The 14,562-nt window shown below is 44.7% G+C and overlaps 1 protein-coding gene across 5 annotated transcripts in view; it reads right to left on the bottom strand.

Moving 5' to 3' along the window:
* Nucleotides 1–14,562, bottom strand: part of SAP130 (Sin3A associated protein 130) — a 63,968-nt gene that overhangs the window by 24,388 nt on the left and 25,018 nt on the right. For 3 of the 5 annotated variants that reach the window (XM_040979152.1, XM_040979150.1, XM_040979153.1), the window contains exons 11-14: nucleotides 11,258–11,399; nucleotides 6,977–7,098; nucleotides 6,156–6,458; nucleotides 3,497–3,674 (exon numbers count right to left, since the gene is read on the bottom strand). In XM_040979152.1, coding sequence (XP_040835086.1) covers nucleotides 3,497–3,674; nucleotides 6,156–6,458; nucleotides 6,977–7,098; nucleotides 11,258–11,399 — 745 coding nt within the window. The remainder of the gene's footprint in view (nucleotides 1–3,496; nucleotides 3,675–6,155; nucleotides 6,459–6,976; nucleotides 7,099–11,257; nucleotides 11,400–14,562) is intronic. The other 2 variants (XM_040979151.1, XM_040979154.1) reach the window with 1 other exon arrangement.

Raw genomic sequence — 14,562 nt, 5'->3', positions numbered from 1 at the left:
CCTCTTTTGTCTTTCTCTCTGCCTCTCAGTGAGTTTAAATATATGCATATGTCATATATTAAACATATATTTATATGAGAGGTACGTAGGTAGCTGGCTGGCATACAGAAGAAAAGCAAAATTGGTCATAAACGGATCATTGAAGGTGGGTGGTAGGGTACACATTCATGTTTTACTAAATATAAACATCCCATAACAAAACATAAAGGAAACAAAGATAACCTCTCTACTACCCTCCTCTAGTCACCAACAAAATCATAGCAAAATCTTAAAAAAAAAAAAAAAAAGAGGTTGAGTAGACACAAACCATTGTAAGCTGACAGAAAGTTCAATGCTTTCTAGAGTACCAGGCACAGGTACGTAACCTCTTGGTTAAGATGCCCACATATGACATAAAAGCACATGGCTTCTATTCTGGCTCTAGCCCCCAATGGCAGCTTTCTTGCAGTGGATCCTTGCTATTCATGTAGCAGACCTCAATGAGTTCCTGCCTTTGGCTTCTAGCTTTGGTCCAGACAGCTACAGGCATTTGGGGAACAAACCAGCTTGCTCACTCTTGCTCACTCTTGCTTTCTCTCTCAAACAGTAAGAAGGAAATGAAAGTGCCAGTAGGAAATGTTGATGAGCATGAAGCAGTGATCTCCACAGCCAGGGAGTGTACATGGATATACCACTATCTACCAGAGTTGGAAATAAGTACAATCCACAATTCAGCAAATCCTATAACAGAAACATTCACGCATGATCAACAGCAATGCATAAAAACATTCAGGATTACATTATTGGGAATGGCCATGGATAAACAACAGCACTATTACACCAGTGTTTTACACTGCAATGAGGAAATGGCAATAATGTGCAGTAAAATGAGCTACACTAAGACCAAGAGGAAGAAGTCAGAGGGACACAATGTGCACCTACAGTGTTAAACCCTTCTGGACAAAGTTCCGGTCATGCCCCTTGACACCTGTACTGGTTAGAAATTGTGTGTTGGGACCCAGCACCTGCTTGGGAGATCTGGAAGAAGCTGCTGGCTCCTGATCAGCTCAGCTCTGGCCGTTGCGGTCACTTGAGAAATAAACAAGCAGATGGATGATCTTTCTGTCTCTGCTTCTCTCTATAAACCTGATCTGCCTCTCCAATAAAAATAAACTAGAGAGAGAGAGAGAGAGAGACAGAGAAAGAGAAAGAGAAAGGGCAGAGGTGGAGCACAGGGGGGATCTGAGAGGTGACGGAGTGTGGTGCAGGAAAGCCCAACTATGCAGGAGACTGTCGTAAACCTTCTCATCAGGAAATCCTTGACTGGCTTTGAGAAGGATCCTTCCTTCCCTCAACACTCTTGTTGAATCACTTTCACAGTGAGGCTCGTTCTTCACTGCTTCTTTCTCTTTGTTCCTTGTTCTGTTCCGGTCTTGAGATGGCTTCTTTGTCTTCCGATTCTTCAGTTTCTGCTATCATGTTTCACACTTCAACCCTCAGTGATCCTTTCCCACATACAGCACCATGTTCCGGACTTTGGGACTGGCTTTTCCTTCTGAAGTTATTATTGCCACCTTCAGGTATCAATCCAAACTAAGTTATTGTTTCAATTTGTTCTTATTTTTTTTCCCTTCCAGTTTTTTTCTTCTTTGCCTAGCCACTCATCTTCTCAGATCCTTTTCAGAACACGTTTACTGTGTTTCCTATTATCCCCTCTGAAACTTGGCTACCGCTGGCTCCCTGATCAGATTGGGCACAGGGGACTGAAGAGCTGGCTGGAAGCACTGCGCTCTGACCACCAGTAGGGTCACAGAGGGTTACAGCATCTCTGTTCAAAGGGAAACTTTAGTGTATCCTAAAATTTTTATTTATTGACTTTATTAATTAGGAAAGTGGAGACTGGAAGGTAGAGAAAAAACCTCTTATTATAAACATTTACTCCCTAAATGTCTATAATAGCCAGAGCTGGGCCACACTGAAGCCAGGAGCTAAGAACTCAAACCAGGTTTCCCAAACGGCTGTCAGGAACCCAGCCATCCGAGCCATCACGTGCTGCCTCCTAGCATTTGCTGGAATCTGACTATGGCCAGGCCTTGAACCCAGGCACTCTGATATGGAATGCACACATTCCAAGTGGAACCCTAAGGGTATGCTGAGGGCCTGGCGAGATAGCCTAATGGCTAAAGTTCTTATTTTGCATGTACCAGTATCCTATATATGGGTGCCAGTTTGTGTCCCAGCTGTTCCATTTCCCTTCTAACTCCCTGCTTGTGTCCTGGGAAAGCAATTGAGGATGGCCCAAACCTTGGGACTGCACACCCACATGTGAGACCAGGAAGAAACTCCTGGCTCCTGGCTTCGGATCAGCTCAGCTCCAGCCACTGGAGCCACTTGGGGAGTGAACCAGCAGATGGAAGATCTTTCCCTCTTCTTTCCCCTTCTCGATATAAATCTGACTTCCCAATAAAAATAAATAAATCTTAAAAAAAAAAAAAAGCTATGCCAAATGCCTTCATCTGTCAGTGTCTTGACTGTTCCGAAGTAAAGTTGTCTTCACTTCCCATTTACAGAATTCAAACTGTAAAGGCTGCCCAGATTCTGTCAGTTAAAAAGAGGGAATAGATGGGAAGTCTTGCCAATCCATACTTGGCTGATGACTTAATCTATTTTAGTTTGCTCCTGCCCTCAACTGTGCTGGATGATCTTCACGGACCATCTACAGAGCTTAAAATGCCAGCTTCCTGCTGGGGTTAGCAAGGCTGAGCACCCCACAGTATGGGTGTGGAAGCAGCTCTGAGCTCTGGGTTAACCACTTCTCAGATTTTACCCAAGCTCCCCAGGATAGCAGGTGCCTTCCTTTCCCCCATTTCTATCTGTTCTTAGTCTTTCTGAAGATTCTTTGATTTACAAGAGAATGGTTCTCCAGTTTCTGCTGCGTAGGATTAACATTTAGCTTTCTCACAGCCCACAAGCTTTCCAGCTCAAGTGTTGTCACTGGTGCTTCCTCTCCTGGCCTTGTCATCGTGGACTTTGGTCATCTCCCCCTCCAGAATGTTTGTATCAGCACAGCACGAAAACTCCTCTGTGATGCGCTGAGTGAGAGCCTGATCTGGCAATACAGAATACTACCTGCAACTAAGCAAGAGTCTTAAACCAGAAAAGGTTTCCCCTAGCAGTAATTCAAGTTGGATAAGAAAACACAGTGTACACCAATGCTAACTATATAGAAAAGCCTTAAAGGTCCACCATAAGCTGCTATAGCGGTTACAGGATTAAACCCGGCAAACTCCTGAGCAGCAGCGTCCCTTAGAAACTGATACTGCACGAAGCTGAGGATCCTTAGTAAGTGACAGGCTGAGCTGGGAGAGGCTCTACTTACTAACTCTGTGGTCAAAAGGCTTTGGAGGGAACGTTAAAATGCCACTGAGGGATGTGCTTTCCACCTGTACTGAGCACTTGTCTGTAACAATTACAACCAGAACCGGAGGCTCCACTCGCCACCACGTACTCTACTCACCCGTCGGTAGCAGGCTTCTTCCGGAGTATGCTTGGCCGGGGGGATGAGCCCTGGGCTGGAGCATTGGTGCCAGCACTCTGGCTGTGGGTCTGCACCACAGTTGTTGCTGCTGGAGCAGCACTGAATGGATTGCTAATAGGGTTGGCTACAATTGTAGCTCCATCTGCCAAGACCACTGCTGGAAAAGCACAGGGAGGCAGGGGAGAACAATGAAGGGGGAGAGACAGAGAAACATGTCACTAAGATGATCGGACCACTGGCATTAGGCAACTGTGCAACCTGAGGAGGAGAAGGGGCAGAATGACATTCACCTCCCTGAAAACAGATGGCACACAGTGGGAGGTGACCAAATACACAGGAAACACAATCAATTCTACCATTTTTACTTCATAATAGTAGTTACCGTCGAAAGAGGATACATACATATTAGTATACAGACCATCTACCATAGCACCTTACTCTACTAGGTATTTTGACGTTTTTACTTACATAGTTTTTGTCAACATTATTTTTAAAATAATTTTAAAAATTCTCCTTTTAGGGTCAGTGTTGTGGGTGCAGTGCATTAAGCCTCTGCCTGCAATGCCACCATTCAATGACTGAGTGTCCACTTAAGTTCTAGTTGCTCTGCTTCTGACTCAGCTCCCAGCTAATGGACCAGTGAGGGCAGTGGAAGATGGTCCAAATACTTGGGTCTCTCGCAATTATGTGTGAGGCCAAGATGGAACTCCTGGCTCCTGAATGGTCTGGTTTGGTAGAAACCTGGCTATTGCAGATTTGGAAAGTGAACCAGCAGATGAAATAAAAGATTTCAACCCCTACTCCACCGCATCCCTGTCACCTCTGTGCTCTGCTTTTCAAACAGATATTTTAGAATTGGATTTTTGGGACAAGCACTGTGGCATAGTGTGCTAAGCCTCCACCTGTGATACTGGTATCCCTTATGTGCATGTTTGTGTTCCAACCATTGCACTTGTTTTTTTCTTAAAGGTTTATTTTATTCATCTGAAAGGCAAAGTCACAGAACTATAAAGATTTTCTTTCCAACCACTGGTTCCCTCCCTACATGATCACAACAGTTGGGCCAGGCCAAGGCCGGAGTGTGCCATGTAGGTGCAGAAGCCCAAGGACTTAAGTCTTCCTCTGCTGCCTTCCCAGGTGCATTAGCAGGAAGCTGGGTCAGAGGTGAAGCAGTTGGGATGTCAGGCAGTGGCTAATGCCATTACACCACAACCCTGGCTCCAACGTTTTCACTTTCGATTCAGCTCCTTGCTAATGGCCTGGGAAGCAGGGGAGTACGGTCTGAGGCTTTGGAACCCTATACCCACATGAGAGATTAAGAAGAAGCCCTTGGCTTCTGGATTTGGCCTGGCCTAGCCCTGGCTTTTAGAGTCATGGGGAGTGAGCCAGTGAATATAAAATCAGTTTTTTTTCTGTCACTCTGCCCTGACAATAAAATCTTCTAAAAAGTTATTTTTTTTACTGATACATGACAACTGCATATACATAATAAGGGACATCATGTTATAGTTTATGAATATATCATTTAATATTCAAATCAGGGCTCCAGGTTATCATTCCTTTGAGTAAAAATTTCCAAAATAACTTTCTTTACCTTTGTTTTGACGAAATATTCACTACATTTTCATTACCTATGATAATGTTCCCATTATTATTATTCCCATTAAAAAAAAAACTTTATTAACAATTAATTTATTTGAGAGAAAGAGGCTGCTCTCCCCATGCCTGCAAAGGCCTGGGTCAGGAGCCAGGAAGCCAACGCAGGTCTCTCACAAGTGACGTGGGGGAACCCAGGCACAGGAACCCTCCCTGCAGCCACCCAGGTCAGGAAGCTCATGTCAGGACCTGGAACCAGGACTCAAATCCAGGCACCGCGATGTGGGACAGGGCTTCCTGACTAGTGTCTTGACTGTCAGGATGAATGCCCACTGCCACAATACAGAATTCTGAGGATCAACATCCCAGCTAAGGAAAGAGCCATCTTTTCAACTACAGCAGACAGCTCATCAGCACTCCAAGCAGGATTTATTCCCATTTTCAAAATGCCTATTCCATTAGTACTTATTAAATTGATGTTTTTATTTGAAACACAAAGTGACAAACAGATCTATATTCCAGTGGCTCACTCTCCAAATGGCTGCAACAGCTGTGGCTGGACCAGGCCAAAGCCATGAGCCTGAATTCCATCTACAACTGCAAAGCTGCAAGGTACTTGGTCCTAATCTGCTGGCTTCCCAGGTACACTTGCAGGACGGTGGACTGGAAGCAGAGTAGATGGGACCTGAACCAGCACCCTTATATAGAATGCAGGTATCACAAATGGTGGCTTAACCTGCTCTGCCATAATGCCATCATTTTAGTTTTTTTTTAATGTACTGACATCTTTAGCTAACATCGTGGTTAAGATTTTACACCTTACACATGCATCTAAAGAAAAACTCCACACGAATGAGAGCACTTCCTGTAAGGTGAGTGTGCCCCCTCAACTAAGATCCTCATGCAGTCTGAATGTTTACAGTGACCCTAAAGGCTAAGCTCAAAGTAACTCCAGGTCGCTCTAGAGACTACCCAAGACCTCCAAAGCAGTCAATGTCTCCTCGCCCTGTGCCACCTTTGACAAAATAAGAATTAAAATTACCTGAGGTCTTTCCTTCAGGCTGTGGCTGCTGAGTGCCCATGGGAGCAGGCTGAAGACCTTGCGTACTGATTGGGGTGGCTGAGTGAATGCCCTGTGTGCCAATTGGTGCTGGCTGGATCCCTGGTGTGCCAATGGGTGCTGGCTGGATCCCCTGCGTACTGATGGGTGCTGGCTGGATCCCCTGGATATGTCGAGCATGTGATGCGTCCACCGTCATCAGCTGCATGGGATTGAGGTGCACTGTGGACGCCACTCCAACACCAGTCTGAGCTGTGATGGCAGAGTTTGGAGCCTGAGCTGAAACTAAAAATGACAAAGCGTGATGACAAGATGCTGGTGGCAGAAGGGCTTTGCCCAACATCAGCTGAGGGTCCCACAGGGAAAGACAATGCAATTTCTGAGATTTGCAGACTGCTGTCTGGATCAGCCAAAGAACACTACTTCTAAGTAAGAATAGTGAAAGGAGAACCTAGTTGCATTAAAACTGAAAACACAGCAGACATCTCACAAGCAACAAGAGACCTACCAGTACCGCCTTATCCATTTGGAGAGTACATATTTTTTACGGTGCAACAAAAATTAACATGATTATTCACAGGCTGAGACAAAGTTATACAACTACCCTAATAATACCTTTACATACAGTATTATAATAGATGACAAAGTTGGTGACTTAACACTTTAAAATCTTCATGTTTTAGCTTTATCTGAAGCTAGAATAAGTAAATACAACACTAAAAATAATGTCTGATCAATGTGTATCTCATTGCTGGCAAAAAACTTAAATGCAAAGTAATTTAAAAAGTTTGACTTGCTTCTACCTGGATACTGTCGGATAGTGGACACTGAACTGGTGATTGGGGTGTAGGTGTGCGCCGCCAGTGGGTACGCAGAAGGTGGGTAAGTTGGCAAGAAGTACTGGAACTGGACAGGAACAGAAGGTCTAGAGATGGAGCAAAATGAAATAAGGTGGTTATCGCATCTTGGCTGTCAAATATTCCTCCTCACATCAAGTAACTGCTGCAGGGTCTCTCCCAAAATTGTGTTGCAAACAAATCAAAAGACAGATTTGTTTTGTTGTACAAAAAGCAAGTAACTGTTACAAATACCCATACATATATAAATATACAAAGATATTTTATGGGCGGTTTCTAATAATAACATTTACCTAGTTATCAAGTCTTCATTGCTCAGTTCCGCTAAGAGCAAATGCTTTGAATGGCAAATACTGTCAAATATGCATGAAACAGACAATGCCAATTCCCTGCGAATTGATTCAGAGACCAGAAGAAGAAGAAGCAAAATCCAACTTTTTTTAAGTTTAATACTGAAACAGGACAAAGTATGAGAAGACTACAAACAAATATCACTCTATACTGACACAAAATCTCTAAATACAGTGCATCAGGCATCATTTAAAATGAAATATACCATAACCAAATAGTTTGTTACACACAAAAATGATTCAGTATCAGAATTCCTATTCATCTTCTAGATCATATTTTAAAAATTGGGAATAATTACTCTAAATGCAATATATATCTAAGTACACAAAATACGTAATGGCACTCAGTATTTATTCATGATGCAAATGCTTAAACAAGACAGAAATGGGAGCTTGGTTTCTCAAACTGAAATGTTATCTGCCAAACTCTATAACAGAATTTAATATGAATTCCCATTCACTATCTTTAATTTACTAACATTTAATTAGAAACTCTAGCCAGAAAAGTATGAAAAGTAGGCATAAAATTGAAAACAGAAAGACCTTCTGCCACCCCAACTCTCCTTACTCAGACATGAAACACTGCAGCAACAGGAATATTCAGTCACAGGATCAGCACAAGACATAGCAAACCCTCTAAGTATTTCCATGCATTAGAACGGTAAAAGCAATATTTAAAAATCACCCAGAGGACTTTGCAGAATATTCCAGGTAGTGCTCAGGCTGCACACAGAACATGCTCTGTCTTTTCCCTGGTCCTTCCTGGCTCACTGGGTGAAGAGCACAGTGAGAAACCACTGACTACAATGCTCTACGGGTTCAAACCCAACATCACTCACAAAGAACTGAAAAAGGTTAAAAACTGACCTTAAAGCACCACTCCTGGGGCAAGTTAAGTCACTTCCTTGGGATGACCAGAGCCTGCGCTTGAGGGTCTGGTTCTAGTCCCAGGCTACTTTGCTCCCAACACAGCTTTGCACTAAAGCATTCCCTGGGACACAGCAGATGATGGCTCAAATTCTTGGGTCACTACCATCCCCACACCTTGGGCTTAGGCCTGACACGGCCCTGGCTATGGGAGTAAACCAGGAAATGGAAGATTGTCTTTCTCTCAGATAAAATAAACAAAAATACTGCCCTGACCAAATCCAAATGAAGGAAAAAAACTTTAAACAAATTTCTCTTATGCACCAGCACTGTGGTGTAGTGGAGTGCTGGCTAACGCTCTGGGAAGGCAGACGGCAGCCCAAGGACCAGGACGCAGCTCTGGTCGCTGCAGCCACATGGGGAATGAACTAGTCTTTCGAATAAAAAAAATCTTTCAAAACAAAATAATTTAATTTTTATTGGAAAGGCAGATTTACAGAGAGAAGGAGAGATGGAAATGTCTTCCACCTGTTGGTTCACTCCCCAAATGCCTGTAACAGCTGGAGCTGAGCTGACCTGAAGCCAGGAGCCAGGAGCCTCTTCCAGGTCTTCCATATGGCCTCAGGGTCCCAAGGCTTTATGTTATCCTCTACCACTTTCTCAAGCCGTAAGCAGGGAGCTGGACGGGAAGTGAAGCAGCCAGGCCACTGCTGTCCTTATGTGATCCTAATGTGTGTAATGTGAGGATTTAGCAACTGAGCCATCATGCTGGGCTCCAGATACTCTTTTTTTTTTTTTTTTAAAGATTTATACATTTTGTTGGAAAGGCAGATATATAGAGAGAAGGGTGACAGACAAGGAAGATCTTCCATCGGCTGACTCACTCCCCAAGTGGCCGCAATGGTCAGAGCTGCGCTGATCTGAAGCCAGGAGCCAGGAACTTCCTCCAGGTCTCCCACATGGGTGCAGGGTCTCAAGGCCTTGGGTCATCCTCAACTGTTTTCCCAGGCCACAGGCAGGGAGCTGGGTGGGAAGTGGAGCAGTGGGGATACGAACTGGTGCCATTTGGGATGCCGGCACGTTCAAGGCAAGGGCTATGATCATTAGGCTACAATGCTGGGCCTGATACTTTTAATACAGCTCCTTGCTAGTTCGTCTGGGAAAGCAGCAAAAGATGGCTCAAATACTTGGGACCATCCACATGGGAGACCTGAAGAAGCCCCTGGCTTCAGATCGGCCCTGCTCTGGCTACTGTCACCCTTTGAGGAAGAAACCAAGGAATGGAAAATCTGTTTCTTCTTCCTTCTTCATGTGAATATGCCTTTCATATTAAAAAATATATCTTTTTTCAAAAAAATCTTAAAAGCAAACCAGATCTTTCAAATTTTAGAAGCCCTCTCTGATGAAAATAGAACTGCATGACAAAGGAAATGAACAGTCAATCAAGGAGGATGGGACAAGCTCGGCTCCTCTACAGCCGCTGTGCTGTGTCTTCTGGAGGAGAAAGTGACGCAGAGAGAAGGAAGAAACAGAAATAACAGCATTAGAAGATGTACATAACTGTGTAACAAAGAACGGGATTTGCGTGACAGATGTGAAGGCCAACGCAGCAGTGCATGTTCTGATAAGCACATCATTGAGGTATAGGTAAGAAGCCATCATCTGGGACCCTGAAGGTTTTGCACTGAGCTTTTGTGTTTGGAAACCAGAGCCATGAAAGATGGAAAAGCCACAAAAGAAAGAATTCCGTAAGTTCATATTAGAAAAGCATGAAAGATAGCCAGCAAATAACACTCCACAAAAGAGGAGGCCAGGTGCCAGGCCTGGAGACGAGAGCTGTTATCACTGTGTTCCTCTGAGGAACCACACTCTTTGTAAGCAACAGGGAGACCTCTCCTTTTGTGCAGAAACACAGTAGCTGAAGCATGATGTGGCTTCCAAAAGCTAACATCCACTCTGCACAAGGGAGCCCAAGTGGTCACCTCTCATCCAGGCCAGACTGCTAAGTAAGGAGATATTAGGAAGGTGTGTGCTCAACAATGGAAATTCACTGAAGACCTATGAAAAGCATCACATAGCCAGCAAATTCTGAGAAAGGAAGTCTTTCTCTTACTTGATAAACTGTCATTGCTAGAAAATTCCCTTCTCAGAGGAAGGAAGCACAAAACACTCACTACATTTCATTGTTAGTCCAAATTGTTGGGCATTATTCCAAAACAGCAAAGACAGCACACTAATAGCTGGATCTCTACAGAAATCCCTAATGTGAATTTAACCAGTAGAAACACAGAACAAACCAAGTTGAAGAACATCCTAGGGGGCCAGCGTTGTAGGGCAGCAGGTAACAGCTATTGCCTGCACCACCAGTTGTCGCACATGGGTGATGGTCTGTATCCCAACTACTTTACTTGTGATCCAGCTCTCTGTGGCCTGGAAAAGCAGTGAAGGATGGTCCAAATGCCTGGGCCTCTGCACTCACATAGGAGATCCAGAACAAATTCCTGGCCTCTGCCTTGCCGGCCCTGGCCACTGTGGCCATCTGGAGAATGAAATGGCAGAAAGACATCTTTCAAATAAATAAATAAATCTAAAAAAAAAGTAATATTCCACAAAACAACTGGTTTTCTTAGACTCTTCAACATGATGACTGACTAAAATAGAACGGAAAGGTTGAGTCCCTTCTGATGCCTGGGATGTGGTCATTTGAGAGCATGTCTGTCACAAACTGAGGAACAAAGGTCACGATGCTACAACCCTTAGAAACAAAAAACTAAACACAAAACAAGATATGGATGCCAGGTACACATTGAACAAAAGGGGAAGGGCTTAGTTAAAAAACACCATGTCTTCCAACATGAAAGGAAAAATCATAGAACGTATTATGTTCAGGGAGAAAATCTGCAAATATGAATAAGCAAATACATGTCATATCTGTGAGACACTTTATCTTCCTGGAAAACAGAACAAAGAATGACACCAGCTGGCAGGGTCAGGGCCCCACACTTCCTACCTGTTATCACTCCGAGTTTCCATGGCCACAGGGTTTGGAGAGGCTCTGTGTCCTGAAATGGGAATCAGGCTGCTCCTCTCTGCAGGGTAATCGGGCTGGATGCGAGGAGACGTGTGTGTGATCTGCTGAGGCACCACCTTAGCTACAAATGGCAAAACCCAAGCATATCACCGCTCACACACATTTGCTGGCAGGCCAAAACAGTCTTGGCTAGCAGCGATCTTATGAAAGCAAACAGCTCTAAATAAGTCTTGATTTTTAGTTGTAATCAAAATATAGAATCAAAGATGAGTGCAGAATGTTCAACTAAAGCATTTCAATTCAATAATCCTCTGATACATTCATACTTTTTGTTAAAATCAGGGATCAACATTAATAATCAAAAATACCAGCAACCACTTCTTCTTCATAACCTAGCTTCCTAGAGACCTTTAAGAACCAAACCCTTGTTTTTTACCCCAACACAAAAATGGCAAAGAATTTAAATCCTATTCCCTGACCTAATCAGAAACAGATCATTTTACTTTTCAAATCTCAGTTTCCTTATCCATAAAGATGCTACCACTTAACAACTTCTAAAATCCACTTGAAGTCCCATGACTGCGCATAAAGTCACAGCAATATCAAAGTCAGTATGCCTGAAGGGTAACAAATTCAATCTTAGGATTTAAGCTCACTTTTTTTTTTCATATATTTTGCAACCGTATTTTGTTTAGAGGGTACACCCTTCACTTACTGTAGCTACATCTGGAGACTTGAAAAGAAAAGCTATGGCCTGGGCCTGGCGGTGTGGCCTAGTGGCTAAAGTCCTTGCCTTGAACGCACCGGGATCCCATATGGGCGCCGGTTCTAATCCCAGCAGCTCCACTTCCCATCCAGCTCCCTGCTTGTGGCCTGGGAAAGCAGTCAAGGACGGCCCTAGGCCTTGGGACCCTGCACCCGCGTGAGACCTGGAAAGAAGTTCCTGGTACCGGGCTTCGGATCAGCGCAGCACTGGCCGTTGCGCTCACTTGGGGAGTGAATCATCGGATGGAAGATCTTCCTCTCTGCCTCTCCTCCTCTCTGTATATCTGACTTTGTCATAAAAATAAATAAATCTTAAAAAAAAAAAAGAAAAAAGAAAAGCTATGGCCTGTATGAGAATACACTGAGGAGCACAGAGACAGCTTCCATTAGCGTGAAGACCCAGGTACACCACGACAGGCACACGAGCCTGAAGAGCCAACGTACAGAGCGGGTGTGAGCTGGGAAAAGCCACTCATGCTCAGCCACCTAAGGGGGGCAGCTCAAGACACTGCTGCAACATGGCTGCAGGATGCCCGATCTGATCAGGAAGGATGGCGTTCACTGACCAACGCCATGAGAAGGCAGCACCAGGCACGTCAGAAGACAGGACACTAGTAGGAAGCCATGTGGCCTGTGTTTTCACTGTGATAGGTGCAGAACGTAATGTCTCCAGCAGGGAATGACGCTGCCATTTGCTGCAGCCAGACAATGCCCATAACTCCAATCTTTAGTCTTACAATTTTTTACTTAAAAATCAACAATACGGACTGTAAATTTTTAAGTTAAAAGCCAAAAAATATGTAACACAGAAAGCCTAAGTCTGCTAGAATGCATCTCAATAGAATCCTTAATTTCTGAATAAAGCCCTCACCTGATTCTGCCTTCTGTAACCGAGGACACTGTGGGGGCTGGAGCAGGAAGTAGATAAGGATGGTCTTCAACTGGAAATGAGCAGTTAGCAGAGGCAAGCACGCTATGCTGGTGATTAACCAAGCATGCCTGCCCTGACCCAACCTTGCCCATCAGTGATAAGGGTTGAATTCAAGGAAAAAAGTCACTGAATTGATTCTAATGTATCTCTATACCAACCTGAAAATCTACACACAAGGTTCTAAAAGGTTTTCCTTCTGAACTGAGGTACCATTTCTAGAGTCCTTAAGGTGTTGGGTTGGCACATCAGAGAACCAACCAGGCACATGCAGCTGATGGGACTTGGGAATAAACACTTCAGTCTCCAGGTACTTCCAGTGAGTTTACTGATGCAATGTGATCACTTAGGGATGGGATACGATCATGCCAAAACAGACACAAACACAAAACTTCTCTTCACAAAAGTGAACTTAAGCCTGAGTGACATGACTCATCCCAGTGAAGTCACAGTGGCCAGCAGAATTCCGTCTCTGAAAGCCTTTGGGGGCCCCAGAACCCTGGCAGGGAGTTGGCCTGTCTCTAAAACCATACAGGAGTGCCCTCTCAGGCTGCGAAGCTGCAGCCTACTCCATCTGTGTAGGAAGGAAGGGGGAGTCCCAATGGAGAGGGAGGCCCCAACTCTGACAGGTTTTCCAGAAACCACACTGTGTTAAAAACATGGCAGCCGGCCCCCATCTGGGGAGTTGAAAACAGTAAGAGGATATGCTCAGTGCTACAGACTCAAGGTGGAGGTGACGCTGAAAACTCAGACCTTGCGGGTTACAGTCACCCCCCTCCCCCTTTTAAAAGATTTATCTTTATTGGAAAAGCAGATACACAAAGAGGAGGAGAGACAAAGAGGAAGAGCTTCAGACTGATAGTTCACTCCTCAAGTGGCTGCAACAGTCGGCAGTGAGCCAGTCTGAACCCAGGAGCCAGGAGCTTCCTCCAGGTCTCTCACGCAGATGCAGCGCCCAAAAGCCTTGGGCCGTCCCCAGCCGCTTTTCCAAGCCACAAGCAGGGAGCTGGATGGGAAACAGGGCTGCCAGGACACAAACCGGCCCATAAGTCAAGGATTTTAGCCGCTACACTATCGTGCCAGGCCCCAGAGTCACTGTTTGTCTTCCAGCCTCTGCTTTGGAAGCTGTGGGAGTAAGGTATCTGCCCCAAAAAATCAGCACTGGCATCAGGCAGCCAAATCTAGCCTGTTGCCTGTGCCTGGCTGGCTGATGAGCTAAAAGCAGGCTTACATTTTAAATGTGCATAGGTAGCTATCAAGAGTATTTTAAGAAACATGAAAATATCTTGAAATTTGGCCAAGCATGGTAGCCTAGTAAGCTAGACCCTCACGTTCCATCTGCCAGGATCCCAGATGGGCGCCGGTTCGTATCCTGGCTGCTCCACTTCGCATCTAGCTCCCTGCCTGTGCCCTGGGATGGCCCAAAGCTTTGGCACCCTGCACCCCCGTTGGAGACCTGGGGGAAGCTCCTGGCTCTGGACTGGCTCAGCTTTGGCTGTTGTGGCCACTTGGGGAATGAATTAGTGGACTGATCTTTCTCGCTGTATGTCTGCCTTTCCAATGGAAAAAGAAAAAAAAAATAATGATAATA

Source organism: Ochotona curzoniae, unplaced genomic scaffold, assembly GCF_017591425.1.
Source record: "Ochotona curzoniae isolate NIBS_2020 unplaced genomic scaffold, NIBS_Ocur_1.0 contig_3037, whole genome shotgun sequence".
Taxonomy (NCBI): domain Eukaryota; kingdom Metazoa; phylum Chordata; class Mammalia; order Lagomorpha; family Ochotonidae; genus Ochotona; species Ochotona curzoniae.
Note: the sequence above shows the minus strand (reverse complement) of the source record. Positions and strands in the feature narration are given on the sequence as shown.